The sequence below is a fragment of the Oncorhynchus kisutch genome, linkage group LG1 (assembly GCF_002021735.2).
Source record: "Oncorhynchus kisutch isolate 150728-3 linkage group LG1, Okis_V2, whole genome shotgun sequence".
Classification (NCBI taxonomy): domain Eukaryota; kingdom Metazoa; phylum Chordata; class Actinopteri; order Salmoniformes; family Salmonidae; genus Oncorhynchus; species Oncorhynchus kisutch.
The window spans coordinates 47,851,330-47,866,688 of NC_034174.2; the positions used below are offsets into that span (position 1 = coordinate 47,851,330).

The 15,359-nt window shown below is 38.9% G+C and overlaps 1 protein-coding gene across 4 annotated transcripts; it reads left to right on the forward strand.

The window, feature by feature from the left end:
* Window positions 1-831: 831 nt before the first annotated feature.
* On the forward strand, window positions 832-11,931 carry LOC109892413 (Rieske domain-containing protein). Of its 4 annotated transcripts, none has more exons than XM_031825922.1 (4): window positions 832-1,025; window positions 2,900-3,090; window positions 5,164-5,198; window positions 10,891-11,931. In XM_031825922.1, exons 2-4 carry the CDS (start codon window positions 2,925-2,927, stop codon window positions 11,191-11,193), a joined length of 504 nt encoding a protein of 167 aa, XP_031681782.1. In that variant the 5' UTR covers window positions 832-1,025; window positions 2,900-2,924; the 3' UTR covers window positions 11,194-11,931. The 4 variants fall into 4 exon arrangements, with proteins under 4 accessions (XP_031681782.1, XP_031681786.1, XP_020340516.1 ...); XM_031825926.1 differs by lacking the exon at window positions 832-1,025 and adding an exon at window positions 1,036-1,192; XM_020484927.2 differs by lacking the exon at window positions 832-1,025 and adding an exon at window positions 2,171-2,305.
* Window positions 11,932-15,359: the final 3,428 nt, after the last annotated feature.

Genomic DNA, 15,359 nt, shown 5'->3' on the forward strand with positions numbered 1-15,359 from the left:
TACCTTGTCAGCTCTGGGATTCAATCTAGCAACCTTTCGGTTACTGGCCCAACGCTTTAACCATTAGGATACCTGCCGCCCCATGTCATTGATCCACAATCCATAGGTATGGCTGTACAGTGAAATAAGTATGCCCCCAGTGCAATTCTATAGTATTAACTCATTCACAGTGTGATTTCAACCGATTTTTTTCAAATGAACAAATGATTGTCTATTGTTGAATTTATATAAGAACATTCCAACCTCGTTAAGCATGATCTATTCCATTATGTCATGATTCCACTATTTGTATTAATTTGCATTACTTTCTTTGGTAGACTTTTATTTTGAAGGCGAATCACAAATTCCACTTTGTGGCTAATCCTTATTGTGGCTAGCTTCACATAGGTGGGTCTGAACAACATTACTCAAATAAGAACTGTCTTCGAAATTAGGGGTATTTTAGATGATGCCACCTAGCTAGAAAGTTAGCTAACTATAGCTACTAAAATAGGTTGTCGTTTTGCTATGTTTTTGGGGAATAACATTGTTTGCTGTCCATCAGCTAGCTACCTTTTTTTTATGACAAGCACTGTCCATAGTTTGGGGAAGTGTGACAGCCGCAGGTGCGCGAGACAACTTTACTAGCGTCATAGCATACGTATCGGTGAATGGTTGTGACATGAAATACGAGTGATTGTGTAATCAACGTGTAAAAAATGTAGGAGCGTGTTAAATTATAAAGACCAAAACGGCGGGTATTTTCTTGCTCCTCACGTTACCGCGAATCTCATATTGTTTGAAAATAACTTTTGATGATGTCATCGGGATTCTTTTTTTTCTTTCTACAAAACAGAAATGCGCCGTTTTCACATATGTAGACACTGGTATTGTCCTGGAGATACTCTATGAGTTTGACAAGTGGCGGAATTACCCCTTTAACACAAAAACAGTGGTAGTCAATGATTGGAAAGTACATTAGCATTTTCTGCCCATTCGTTTGCTGTCTATTCCTTGGGTGTATAGCTCACAGAAGGGAGAGTGGGGTATGTTGAGCCATTTTTAAAGTCAGCATCACTACGTCAAGGGAAATATAGTATTCTTTCAAACAAAAATATCTACATATATTTCAAGATGTGTATCCCTGGAAATAATCAGAAGTCATGTAAACATAGTTTGTCCAAAAATTGGGTAAATTGAGCATCGGGACAGGGTAAGATGAGCCGCCTTATTTGTCCGCTAAATTCTTGATATGTTTAGCATGCCCAGAATCCATGTTATTAGACAAGATCTTGTGTGCCTCTGCGACTCTATCATAGCCTCTCTTTCGCACAGGTACATGGTAATTTTATTTTTTTCAATGCCAATGTACCTCATCAGTGTCATTCGGTCAATTTTTTAAATCCCTTGCTGCTGATCGTATGTACTTTTTATCTTCTTTCACTTTCTTGGTTGCTCTTTTAAGAACCTCAAGAGGGGCCAGACTTCTGCTTGTTATACGTTTGTATACACGGGACATGACGGTGTCTGCTCTGTTAACAATAAATTCATATGCATGACAAACTGCAGAAACACTATGCATATTATGCATAAAACGGACAAATGTAATCAGTATTTGTATGGGGTATGTTGAGCAATTGGCTAGTTTGTTCCCACAATAATCTCAAATGTATTTTTATACGAAGTTGTATACATTCACAACACTTACTTTGAAATTAGCCACTTTTTTTTAGAAATACATTTCTGGATTTCAGACACTGGACGTAGATCTCCTCATTCTCGCGTTCCGATTGGCTGAAGGGCTACTGACTATGTAATCTGAAAAAGGGGTCTGGAGTGTTCATAGTGAACATTGATTAAAGGTCCGCTCTCCGAAGGTCATCGCATTAAAATAAAAAATATATACGAATTAATTAACAACAAGAAAAATGACAGCACACATCTTAAGATAATTAACATGTTGATAGTTAAGATGATTGTTGTATTTTTAAATCTTTAGCAGGCTATCACTTTGCAATTCATGTATGATATATCCATTTACTAAATCATACTGATTGATTAATTTTAAAATACGTAATCCTTTATTTTACAGAGAAAATTACAGTCTGTCTGTGTGAATATCCACCTTGTGTTAGACAGAGATAAGAACAACATCCCCCCCCCCCCCCCCCTCCAGAAAGTGAGATGGGTAGATAGGGACAACTGAAATGGACCGGAGGGGCAAGATAACGACATGGTATACCGCCTTATTAGACTAGGCCTCTGGGTTACATATAAAATTTGCTCATTACAACTTCTGCGAGAGAGGAAACAAGCTGCTACCAAGGTAAAAATTTAAAAAACACAATTTAACATTGATTTGAAACTGGGAATGGAAACTTGTTTTCACTTTCTGATGGAGAGAGAGGGAGATTGTTAGTTTTTATTCAAACAATCTTCATTAAGGGTAAAATACATGTATCTTGTTAGCATCAATTGATTATGGTTGTGTATCTAAATAGGCCTATTAAATAGAATGCATCAGGGCAACATGAAATATGCAGTTTACTAAATTACATGGTTTAGCCAGAGGGTGTTGGACATGTGGCACAGGCTCCTGCTACTCATACTATTTATGTGCTCTCAGAAATTACTCAACTTGAACTGATATGCTCATTATCTGTAATACATCAAATATGCTCATTATTTGTAATACATAAAATACTTAAGGGTCAGATTCCATCAAGTAGCCATGACAGATTTATACTGTCACTTTTTAATTATATGGACATGCTCACAGACAAATGTTTTGAAGATGTGAGAAATCAAATACATTATGAATTGCATCTGCCTTTTAATCCAAAACATTTTGTTGATGTTTTGTTGATGTTGATGTATACAACATTAAATATTGAACTGGCACTATATTTTGTACTACAAGCAGTGTTTGGAGTATCATCATACCCATGGAGGACAGGGGAGAGGGGGGAGAGCCTGCAGCCGGTCTGCACTTTGTGGGCACGAAGGAAGACCTGATAAAAGCCAAGCGGTCGTTCAGGACCCTGGAGGGCAGGGACATACTGGTGCTCTATCACCAGGAGATTTTCTATGCTCTGGACTTCCACTGTTACCGTGAGTAGAATAAATGGTCCTTCCTGTGCTTTAAGTCCCAGATCTGTTTGTGCTGTCTTGACAATTGCCATTACCAACTCCTGGCACCCTGTATATGTGGCGCTAACATGCGTCTTTTGTACTGATATTGTCAACATTATGATTGTGACCACATTTTTTTGATAGGTGTAGACGGTTAATTAATATTGTGATCTAATTGTGATCAGATCTTCCTGCCTACCTACGGAGGTACACTCTTTAAAAAAAGGTTCTATCTAGATCCAAAAGGGGTTTTAAGAACCCATTTTGCTTCCAGGTAGAACCCTTTACGTTCCAGATAGAACATAGAACTCTTTCCATGTAGAACCCTTTCCATAGAGGTGTAAACAGCACTTTTGTTTGTTGTGCCAATGATAGGAGTTGGGCAAGTCTGCACAAACAGATCTTTGACTCAAGCTAATTCGCAGATGCATTCTGGAACATTCTCAGTAGCGGTTGTTAATGTACAGTGCCTTCAGAAAGTATTCAGACCCCTTGACTTTTTTGTAATTTTGTTACATTATAGCCTTATTCTAAAATTGATTTTTTTTTAAATCTCAGCAATCTACACACAATACCCGATAATAACAAAGCGAAAACAGTTTTTTAGACATTTTTGCAATGTATTAAAAACAGATACCTTATTTACATAAGTATTCCGACCCTTTGCTATGAGACTCAAAATTGAGCTCAGATGCCTCCTGTTTCTATTGGTACACAACTGTCTATAAAAGGTCCCACAGTTGACAGTGCATGTCACAGCAAAAACCAAGCCATGAGGTCGAAGGAATCATCCGTAGACCTCCTAGACAGGATTGTGTCGAGGCACAGATCTGGGGAAGGGTACCAAAAAATGTATGCAGCATTGAAGGTCCTGAAAAACACAGTGGCCTCCATCATTCTTAAATGGAAGAAGTTTGGAACCACCAAGACTCTTCCTAGAGCTGGCCGCCCGGCCAAACTGAGCAATCGGGAGAGAAAGGCCTTGGTCAGGGAGGTGACCAAGAACCCGATGGTCACTCTGACAGGGCTCCAGAGTTCCTCTGTGGAGATGGATGTCCTTCTGGAAGGTTATCCCATCTCTGCAGCACTCCATTAATCAGGCCTTTATGGTAGAGTGGCCAGAGGGAAGCCACTCCTCAGTAAAAGGCACATGACAGCCTGCTTGGAGTTTGCCAAAGGCACCTAAAGACTCTCATAACTTGAGAAACCAGATTCTCTGGTCTGATGAAACCAAGATTGAACTCTTTGGCCTGAATGCCAAGCGTCACATCTGGAGGAAACCTGCCACCACCCCTACGGTGAAGCATGGAGGTGGCAGCATCATGCTGTGGGGATGTTTTTCAGCGGCAGGGACTGGGAGACTAGCCAGGATCGAGGCAAAGATGAACAGATCAAAATACAGAGAGAGCTTTGATGAACACCTGCTCAGGACCTCAGACTGGGGTGAAGGTTCACCTTCCAACAGGACAATGAACCTAAGCACATAGCCAAGACAACGCAGGAGTGGCTTCGGGACAAGTCTCTGAATGTCCTTGAGTGGTCCAGCCAGAGCCCGGACTTGAACCCGATTGAACATCTCTGGAGAGACTTGAAAATAGCTGTGCAGCAACGCTCCCCATCCAACCTGACAGAGCTTGAGAGGATCTGCAGAGAAGAATGGGAGAAACTCTCCAAATACAGGTATGCCAAGCTTGTAGCGTCATGCCCAAGAAGACCCGAGGCTGTAATCACTCCCAAAGGTGCTCCAACAAAGCCCTCAGCAAAGGGTCTAAGTCCTTATGTAAATGTGATATTTCAGTTTTTTTTGTAATTATGGGGTATTGTGTGTACATTGAGGGGGGGGGGGGCAATTTAATCCATTTTAGAACAAGACAGAAAGTCAAGGGGTTTGCACTGGGGAGCATCTTTATACCGGTGTGGTAGATTTACTTTGTTTTCTATGGGATATTTTCCCACATAACATCTGAATGGTGTGTCCAGTCAGCAAATTGTTACAGTGCCATAAACTGTTTTCTTATTCTGCAATACTCTGATCCTTTCCTCCTTGGACAGATGCTGGGGGACCATTGCAAAATGGAGACATAGAGGTGAGTGACTTAGTATTGTAAGCTTGATCCAAATGAATGATCCAGATGAATAAATATCTCAGGTGCCACATACAGCCGTGGTGCCTTTGATCAAGGCACTTAACTCCCAAACTGCTCCAGGGTCGCTGCTCTGCAGCTGGCCCTGTGCCTCTCCCTGCCTGAGTGTGTGTTCATGTGTGTGTGCGCAGGGCACACACACATTAGTGAGGTCCCCCACCCCCTCATTTACTGCATTTATATACAATTAAAACACTTTAAAATGCTATTGGGAGAACAGAAAAAAAACAAGCAAAAATTACCCCAGCCTCGATCACGCCTCGAGCACACCGACAGTGTTTTTTGCATTTTGGTACACCAGAAGTATTCATTTCCAATGGGACGCTGCGTTTGCCTTGCAGCATTGCATTGCAGAGGCAGTTGCAGTGGGTTCTGTGTGGTGCATTGGTTGGATTTATCGAATTTACGCCTTGATCACACCTACAGTGTTTTGCGCAAAATGGTATGCAGCATCATCTGGATATGTGTGCAACAAAAGTTCAACACTCACCTTCTGCTACCATTTCTGTCAAAACGTCTACGCATACAGTTTGACGCATATGTTTGATAAGTCAAATGTATGCACTGCAACTGCCTCTGCAACGCAATGCTACAAAGCAAACGCAGCGTTCCATTGGAAATGAATGTACTTCTGTTGTACCGAAATGCAATAACGCTGTCGGTGCGTCGAGGCATTATGGATGGTGTGACGCAATGCTGAGCCTCCAGAGGCACACAAAGGCCAAATTGAGCTCTGTGCCGCATCACCGAGTGCCTCTCAAATGTTTTAACAATACGGAGGGCTTCACTTTTATATAATCTTTGCTGTTTTGTCTTTGTCTATATTATCTCTTAATGCTAGGGGGTTACGAAACAGTGTGAAGCGCAAGGCCTTATTTCTATTTGCTAAACAATTTCGAACAGATTTTTGCTTTTTTCAAGAGTCTCACTCGATTTCTGCTGATGCCAACTTCTGGAGGTCACAGTGGGGCAACGATATTTGGCTTTCCCATGGATCTGAACGCTCTGCTGGTGTCACTACAATGAAAAATACCTTTGGTGGTAATATTCTACACTCGGAATGTGACCCCTTTGGTCACTTTATTTGTCTTGTGATCAGTTACAATGACATTACACTCATTACTGTAAACTTCTACGGGTACAACACCAAACATGAGAATGATGAGTTGCTTGAATCTATAGAGAAACATATACTTCATTGGTTATCTAAATTTCCCAATTCGTTATTATTGATAGGAGGGGACTTTAACATTACAATAGATAATTCAACTGATAGATGGCCCCCAGGTAGGCCAACCAATCAGAATTTGGGTTTAATACTTTTTATGGAAAAGTTTGATCTTACTGATATATGGAGAGAGAGGTTTCCGGCCAAAAGATCTTTCACTTGGAGTAACAAAACAGGCTCCAGACAATCCAGAATATATTTTTGGCTTATATCCAAATGTATTGATAGTGAGTGTGTTACTACAAATATTTGTACTACTCCCCTCACAGACCATAAGGCTATTTACATTGATATCAAAATATTTACCCCTGATACGAACCTTGGTAGAACATCCTACTGGAAGCTAAATGGCTCATTATTAAATAATGATATCGTTACATTTGAGGTTAAAGATCTGCTCTCACACTTTTGGAAAAGGGCTTGTGAAGAAAAATCTTATTGCAAGAACTGGGAGCTCTTTAAATTTGAGGTGTCCAAATATCTTAGAAAATATGGTAGTAATCTTGCTAAGACCAGAAGAGCTGAGGAGGAAAAGGTGATCATTAAGATAACTTCCCTTTCTCAGAGGTCCCCAGCTGACCTCTTGGGGGAGGAGAAGATGGAACTAATTGAGTTACAAAATAAACTGGATAATATATATAAATTAAAAGCAGAAGGAGCCTTTATTAGATCTAGGAAAAAATGGATTGAGGAGGGAGAACAGAATTCATCCTATTTCTTTAGACTTGAGAAATTTCACTCTAAAAATAACACTATCCATAAGTTAAACATTGATGGTGTTATTACAGATGACCAAAAATTAATCGCTAAATACTGCAGCAATTTTTACAGAAAATTGTATAGCTCTACGTACTGTCAGGAATCCACAGATATGTTTTTTAACTCACTGAATAATGTTCACTCTATCAGTGATATAGAATCTAAACAGTGTGATGAACCCATCAAAGTTGAAGAGATTATAGAGTCTATCAAACATCTAAAGAACAATAAATCACCAGGTGTTGATGGAATTACATCAGAATTTTACAAATTATTTTCTGAACAAGTCTTTTTAGAGAGTATTAAAAACAATGTTCTCCCTCCTACAATGAGTCAGGGGTTAATAACACTGATACCTAAACATAAAAAAGAAGTGCTGCTCATCGATAACTGGCGTCCAATTTGTCTTCTTAATAATGACTATAAGATATTAGCCTCACTACTTGCAAAAAGAATTAAAGAAGTTCTGGATGCAATTATTGATGAAACACAGTCTGGCTTCATGAGGAACAGACATATTTCTAACAATGTCAGACTAGTATTAGACGTACTTGACTACTCAGACCTAATAACTGAGGATAGCTTCATATTATTTTTAGATTTTTATAAAGCATTTGACACAGTAGAGCATCAGTTTCTCTTCCACTCCCTTGAGAGACTTGGCTTTGGGGATTTTTTCTGTAAGGCTATTAAGACTCTCTATGCAAATGGTAACAGCTCTATCAAATTGAAATATGGCACCTCACCTAGATTTGAGTTAAAGAGAGGAATTAGGCAAGGTTGTCCTATCTCTCCATACCTGTTTTTATTAATCACCCAACTTCTTGCAAATTCTTTAAATAATAGTCCTGTACAAGGTATTTCCATAGCTGGTAAAGAAATTATTATAAGCCAGCTGGCTGACGATACTACACTTTTTCTGAAAGACGCTAACCAAATTCCCATATCGATCAATGTGATACAATCCTTTTCCAAAGCGTCTGGTCTATATCTTAACATTAAGAAATGTGAACTCATGGCTGTCAAAGATTGTGTGACACCTTCATATTATGGTATTCCAGTAAAAGAAGAACTTACATATTTAGGCATAACCATTACAAAGGATCAGAAGTCTAGAGGCTTACTAAATTTGAACCCTCTTATTAAAAAAAACCAGAAGAAACTAAATCAATGGCTACAGAGGGACTTATCTTTAAAAGGTAGAGTCCTGATAACCAAGGCTGAAGGTATCTCTAGACTAACATATGGTGCTCTATCTTTATATCTTGACCGTAAAATAAGCAAGGAGATAGATCAGATGCTTTTCAACTTTCTTTGGAGAAACCGTACCCATTACATTAGGAAAACTGTTGTAATGAACACTTATGAGAATGGTGGACTGAATTTTCTGGATTTTACTACTTTAAATAATACTTTCAAGATCATTTGGATAAAACAATTCCTAAGAAGACCCACTTCTATCTGGAATTTTATTCCTCATCATGTCTTCTCTACTTTTGGTGGCCTTAACTTCATGTTGTTTTGCAATTATAATATTGACAAAGTTCCAGTGAAACTTTCTGCTTTTCATCGGCAGGTTTTCTTGTCATGGTCCTTAATTTATAAACACAATTTTTCTCCACACAGATATTATATATGGAATAATCGGGATATATTGTATAAAAATACCTCTCTGTTTTTAGAATATTGGTTCAGAAATAATATCCTATTGGTGAGCCAACTGGTAAATGCAGAGGGTTTTTTACTCAGTTATAAAGAATTCTTATCACTTTACAAGGTCCCTGTAACACCTAAAGATTTTGCAATTGTTTTAGATGCCATTCCCTCAGGTGTTGCTATGTTATTCAGGAACATGTCAAGACCTGACCCTCAGAGCCTACCTTCTATTGACCCTGTTGACTCATCAGTAGGAAAGATTTGTTTCTCTTTTGGTCCATTCAACAACAGAGCGATACGATCCTTGTTTCAGCAGGATGTTGTATCTATACCTTATGTCATGCCTTATTGGAATGGATTTATTGATAATATCTGTTGGAAAAAAGTTTGGATGTTGCCACAAACATACCTACTTGTTAACAAAATTAAGGAAATTTCCTTTAAAATTATTCATAAATATTATCCTGCCAACCACTATATGAAGAAGTTTAAGGAAAACATCAACTCAAATTGCTCCTTTTGTAATGACCACCCAGAAACAGTTGTGCATCTTTTTTGGCATTGTATGCATGTAAGAAAACTGTGGCAAGACATCAGTAGGTTTATAATTGAACACATTTATGAAGATTTTACACTATTGTGGAGAGATGTACTGTTTGGATTCTTTACATACAATAGAAATAAGCGGAATCATTTTTATGTAATTAATTTCATTATTCGTTTGGCCAAATTTCATATACACAAATGTAAATTTACAAACAGAAAACCACATTTTCGTACCCTACAAAAAGAAATTGAACTGTATTTTAAGACGGTTAAATGCTCTACTAACAAAAAAGCTGTTAGAATTGTAAGTATATGCATGTCCCTTAAGGTCCTTGTGTAATTGTAATGTGATATTGTACCCCCTAGCTCGATTGTCTATTATTTGTAATCTATGTATGCTTGTGTTCCCTCATGTGCTTTATGTATTGATTTGTTGTTAATAATACATTTTAAAAAATGAAAAAGATTGGAAGCCCAAAAAAAAATGGAAAAAAATACAAATAAAAATGAAAAAAAATAATAATTTAAATAATAAAAATAAAAAATAAAAACAATACGGAGGGCTTCGTATAGCTCTGCATTGACATGATTGGTTGACGTTAGGTGAGGGCGGGAGGTCCTGTATAACACAAACTCACTTCCTTGACAACTTCCCTCACAACAGCTCTGAGTTGCACCGAGAAACGCAAGAAGTATGATGCCCTGACCTCTGCATAGGCCAGATCACCTTAAATGCTGCACGGCCAATGCAGACTTCGGATTGACCATGTAGCGCCTTCCACTACAATATAAATCTCTGCCCGCTGCTTGACACCTGACTATTCATACGCAGCTATTCACCAGTTGTGCACTAATTTCCAGAGAGTCGGTTTAAAAATGGCGTTTTATCCGGCATTTCGCAAACACATCTCGCTTACTTGAGCCGACTCTTAGCTGGTGTTGTTGGTTTCACGGAGTTAACCGTTTGAGAGATTGGTGAATGTAGGCTACTGCTAAAAACGTAAATCCGGGGGATGCAGGGCTAGTGTAATGAACAATCCACTGTTCATGATTCGTGTCTACTTGTTCGCAAAGAGGCAGGCGCGATTAGAACAGTCAGATCAAAAATATAAGCATTCTGAGCTTTGATCACCGCTGGGACCAACATAACCGTAATTGATTTTCTTTATTTGTGTACAAAATATTTATTTTTATTCTTGTACTTTTTTTCAAATGAGAAAAAAAGACCTTAGTGTCCTCAGGTAGTTACGGTCCTGTGTGTGTTCCAGGTTGGTAACTGTGTCAGCAAAGAAGTAATTGGTTTCACATTTACAGTTTGCTCCACTATTCATGTACCACGGTTGGAAACGAGGTACTAGCGACATACCTTTTCCACTGTACGTGCACGCCCAATCTAAATATAATCTATTTGATAAATACCTTATCTTGATTTCATTCTTCTTGCAGGAATTTGACGGCAAGCTGTGCATAGTGTGTCCAAAGCACAAGTACAAGATCTCTCTCGCTGAGGGGGAGGGCATCTACAGGGCCACCAACCCTTATGCCCCAGTGCCCACAAAAAGGTGGTACTCCAAGGGCATCAAGCAAAGAGTCCACACGGTGACCGAGACTGACGGGGACGTTTATGTCACACTGTCCCACATGTCCCGTTTTATCGAGTCTGACTACTTCCAGGGAGAGAAGGGCAAAGTAGAGAGGGAGAGAATGGAGGCCGAAGATTCTTCTAAGAAATCTAACACAACCTCCTGATGGACTGTATGTCGATAGTCTAAAATGGCTTCTTCTCCTTGCCTCCTCATCTGCACTGATCTTATGGGAAGGTAAAGGAGGGAAGGAGGCGAGGAGAGGAAGCCAGGTCTAACTATTAACATACATTTGGGGTTTTCCTGAATTTTACTTGTCTTCAAATGGGGATGTAGTAATTATGGCAACCTTGACATTTGATTTGTGTCCAGAGACTTGAGCAGCCAATCAGATCTCTGACATAAATATGCTAAAGGCAGGATGTGAGTGAACTGAGTTTAAAAACGACCAATCACATGTTTCCTTAATGTATGGGGTAGGGGTAACATTATCAGTTTTTTTTTTTGTGTACATTTCATACATTCCACAAGAATCTGTTTGTATGTGTTTTAGGCTATCACGTTACGTTATCTTATACAGATTATCTCACTCACTGCTCAGCCGACTTTGAATTGTAGCTCCTTCTCACGTGGGATGAGTTAAGTCTACAGAGCACAACACTCCTGGGGTTCAGTAATAAAATGAGTGCTGATGGCTTGTTTTCTTTTGGTTTGGATGTGTAGCAGCCTATTATATAATGGCATTATGTCCCAGTGGGGATGAGCAGGATTAAGAAGTAGGCCTAAGTAAGATGTGTATTCAGTGCTTCACAGCAGCCTTGAACTCCCCTTTCTCTTGTTCATAGGAATACCTATTGATATTGTTAACATTGAACTCAATTAAATCTGTGGAAAGAGAAAATAACCCAGAAACTCATTGATTACAATAATGCAGAAAAATACACTGAGTACACAAAACATTAAGAACACCTGCTCTTTCCAAGACATACTGACCAGGTGAATCCAGGTGAAAGCTATGATCATTTATTGATGTCACTTGTGAAATTCACTTTAACCTGTCTCCTCCCCTTCATCTACACTGATTTAAGAAGGATTTTCAAGCTTTGAGACATGAATTGTGTATGTATGCCATTCTGAGGGTGAATGGGCAAGACAAAATATTTATGTGCCTTTGAATGGGATATGGTAGTAGGTGTCAGGTGCACCGGCTTGCGTCAAGAACTGCAACACTGCTGGGTTTTTCACCATCAACGGTTTCCCATGTGTATCAAGAATGGTCCACCACCCAAAGGATATCCAGCCAACTTGACATAACTGTAGGAAGCATTGGGGTCAACATGGGCCATCATCCCTGTGGAACACTCGACACCTTGTAGATTCCATGCCCCGATGAATTTAGTAAATTTAGTGTATCTGCATGCATGTATTGCTATTGTAATAGGCTACATGTGTATCTCGAAAGGTTAGCCAATAGACATGTGTCAGTTACCTCTCTCTGAGAACGTTTTCAGCAGGTTGCAGCAGAACCAACCCAGCCGCTGCATCAATGGTCTGCAATAAGCACCAAATTAACATTATCCCCAGGACATAAATTCATTAATTTAAAAAATATATATTAATTACAAGAAAAACGTTCTGATGGGATGAAATGTTAACCAAAAACATGGATAACGTACACTGTTCAAATAGAAAGACTCAAAACACCATCATTGTGTACTGAAACCATGAAAAGTAGTGCACCTAAACTAAGATATGGTGTTTGGATGGGCTTTGAATGTAAACCTAATGTAAGTATTTTGTTTTAAAACAGAATGGAAGTACTCTTAAACACTCAAAAGTGGATATTCAAACTGAATATTGGTGTTTTTAAAAGTATTGTGGGAAAAAATGTGGGGTTTCAGTACAAAAGTATTTTTGCAGACTCTCACACAATCCTTTCCAGTGACTCATTTTAGAAATGTATTGAGTGTAAGAGCCAGAGCTGATATATTTCTCCATGGTTTGCTGAAATATGTTCATATTTTAAAGAGGATACAGGAATGTAATACTTTTCCTAGGGTAGACAATGGCACTAGGTATAGATTATTACAGTTTCCAGGCTCATTGTGAGATTATAAATGATGTTACAATCAAAATACTTAAAGTAAGTAAATTATAGTAGAGGACACATGTATAAAGCTGGTGTATGTGTGATAATATGGATTTGAACCTGGGTCTCCTGCTTGTCAAAACACTGCCTTAGTCCATTCAGCCAGTCTTCAGTCTTAACAACTGTGCTGACCACCATTGTTACATTGAGCACATTGGGCCCGATTCAGTCTTGAGATAAATAGACTTAACATGGATTTGAGTCAATAAAACATGGACATTTGTTCTACTTGATCCATGTTAAATCAACATATGTGCACCTATATTTTTTTTCAATACTTTATTTAGACAGATTAGAAACAGGAGTGAAGGTGAGATATGCGGAAGTGGGGATTAAACCCACTCAAGCATATATCCACATGACTTGTAAGGAACTTGTAAATCACATTGAGTTAAACTCTGGGTCCCCATGTCAGAAGACACATGTTTAGATTAAATGTCAAATGTGAATTTCGAACATTGTGCTGCCATACTGATCAGAATTCCCCAAATCTGGGGCATGGAGGTGGAGAGAGAGCATTCATAGCAGGAGTGATTATTCTTTGGTCTAGTGTAAAAACAGGCAAGTTTGTGTGTGCCTCCCCTCTCTTTGGGTCCTTCGCAAACTCAGACAGGCGAGAGCACACCAAACGCTCAGGTGAAATTTTCCAAAACAATCCAAGAAAGTGTGCGTCAATGAAAACTTGAGTACAACATGTTTTCACATTGAAGAAGGAAACAGAAAAGGAATTCACTCAACATGAACATGTGTTTTGTGTAGCATTTCGGACGCTAATGGTTCAAGTCAAGCTGTCAAGTCAGGTTTAAGTCAATAGTGTAATAAGTCCAAGCCAAGTAGCCATTTTGATTAATTGATCAGTTTTCTTTACGCTAAATGTAGTTGTCAATTGACACGTTGTTGTTTGCACCGTTTGTGCATGTTTTTTTTAATGCAAGTTGCATCCGTTTTAGTTAATACTGCTGGCTTGTTTGCCTACTAGCTTTATGAGCTTCATAAATTTTTTATGCTTGCCCCACATGCTGCTACAGTGAATAGCCACTGCTAGTCTGCTCTAGGTTTCGCCTTTCATGCCACATTATACCCTATTTTAAAATGTAATGTTATCTTGTTGCTATATTTGCATAGCTTTATTCACATATTTGGATTTTGCTTATTGATAATGATATGTGTAATAATTGTGTATTCATATATCGATTTATTCATATTATAACAGTTAATAAGTAATGATGTATTGTGATACTATTTCTCTTTAATAAGTAATGATGTATTGTGATACTATTTCTCTGTCTCCTCGCAGAAAATCATGAATATGGGTCAATTCTAACCAAAGCCAATCAAGACAAGAATCAGACTAATGCCGACTGAAATGTCAATTTTCTCATCTAGCTCAACGGTACTGTGATTCAATCCATTGCAACATGTACCATCTGAATATAAATACTCAGGTCAGAGATGTAGTTTGTACATGTGTAAAGAGTCATAACTACATCTCTGCCTATCTTCTCTAACCAGAATCCCACCGTAGATGGTCATCTTTCAGCAGCCCTATCTATACCCCTCATTCTTTACATGTATATTGTAGTACACTTAAGCCTCTTTCTATTGGCACTTTGAAGTCAACCCAGGTTGGGCTGGCATTGGTGGGCTAGCTCAAATTGCGTTTCCACTGCCTCCAGAAATGAGAAATTATGTCATGTTGCTCGATAGCCAATATGTGACTGCAGTTGGCTTCGCTGATGTTGCTAGCTAGCAGAATGTTGGAAGAATTTAATTCGCCCTCACCATGCTGCATTTAACTTTACTCTATACTGCTGACAGTCCCAGTCAGACTCCGAGCCATGCATTTAGCTTGCTGACGTTAGCTAGCTGGTTAGCGTCGTCGCTAGGATTACAGGCTAGCTAGCTTAATTCCTACCTTGACATTGGCTATTAGCTAGCTAGCTAACCAAGCAAACCAGACGACAGGCTTGATAAAATGTAGCTAGGTAGCTAGCTTTCAATGCGACCAGGACAGCTAAAATTCCTGCTTAGTTCGCCTGCTAGTTTTTTTCAACTCTGATTTGCTAGCTAATGTTAGATAGCTAGCATTTGAGGTCTGACTGGTCTCATACGCGTTTTTTGTGTAGTGCAAAAATGAATGAAGAATCCAGCTATGGTGGTAATTTGTGTCATGTCTGACTACT

What these genes read in the sequence shown, in the direction of transcription:
- LOC109892413 (XM_031825922.1), top strand. Translation starts at nt 2,925, where the DNA reads ATGGAGGACAGGGGAGAGGGGGGAGAGCCTGCAGCCGGTCTGCACTTT. An exon ending in TCTGGACTTCCACTGTTACC is followed by an intron (nt 3,091 to 5,163) that starts GTGAGTAGAATA and finishes CTCCTTGGACAG; the next exon opens with ATGCTGGGGGACCATTGCAA. An exon ending in TGCAAAATGGAGACATAGAG is followed by an intron (nt 5,199 to 10,890) that starts GTGAGTGACTTA and finishes TTCTTCTTGCAG; the next exon opens with GAATTTGACGGCAAGCTGTG.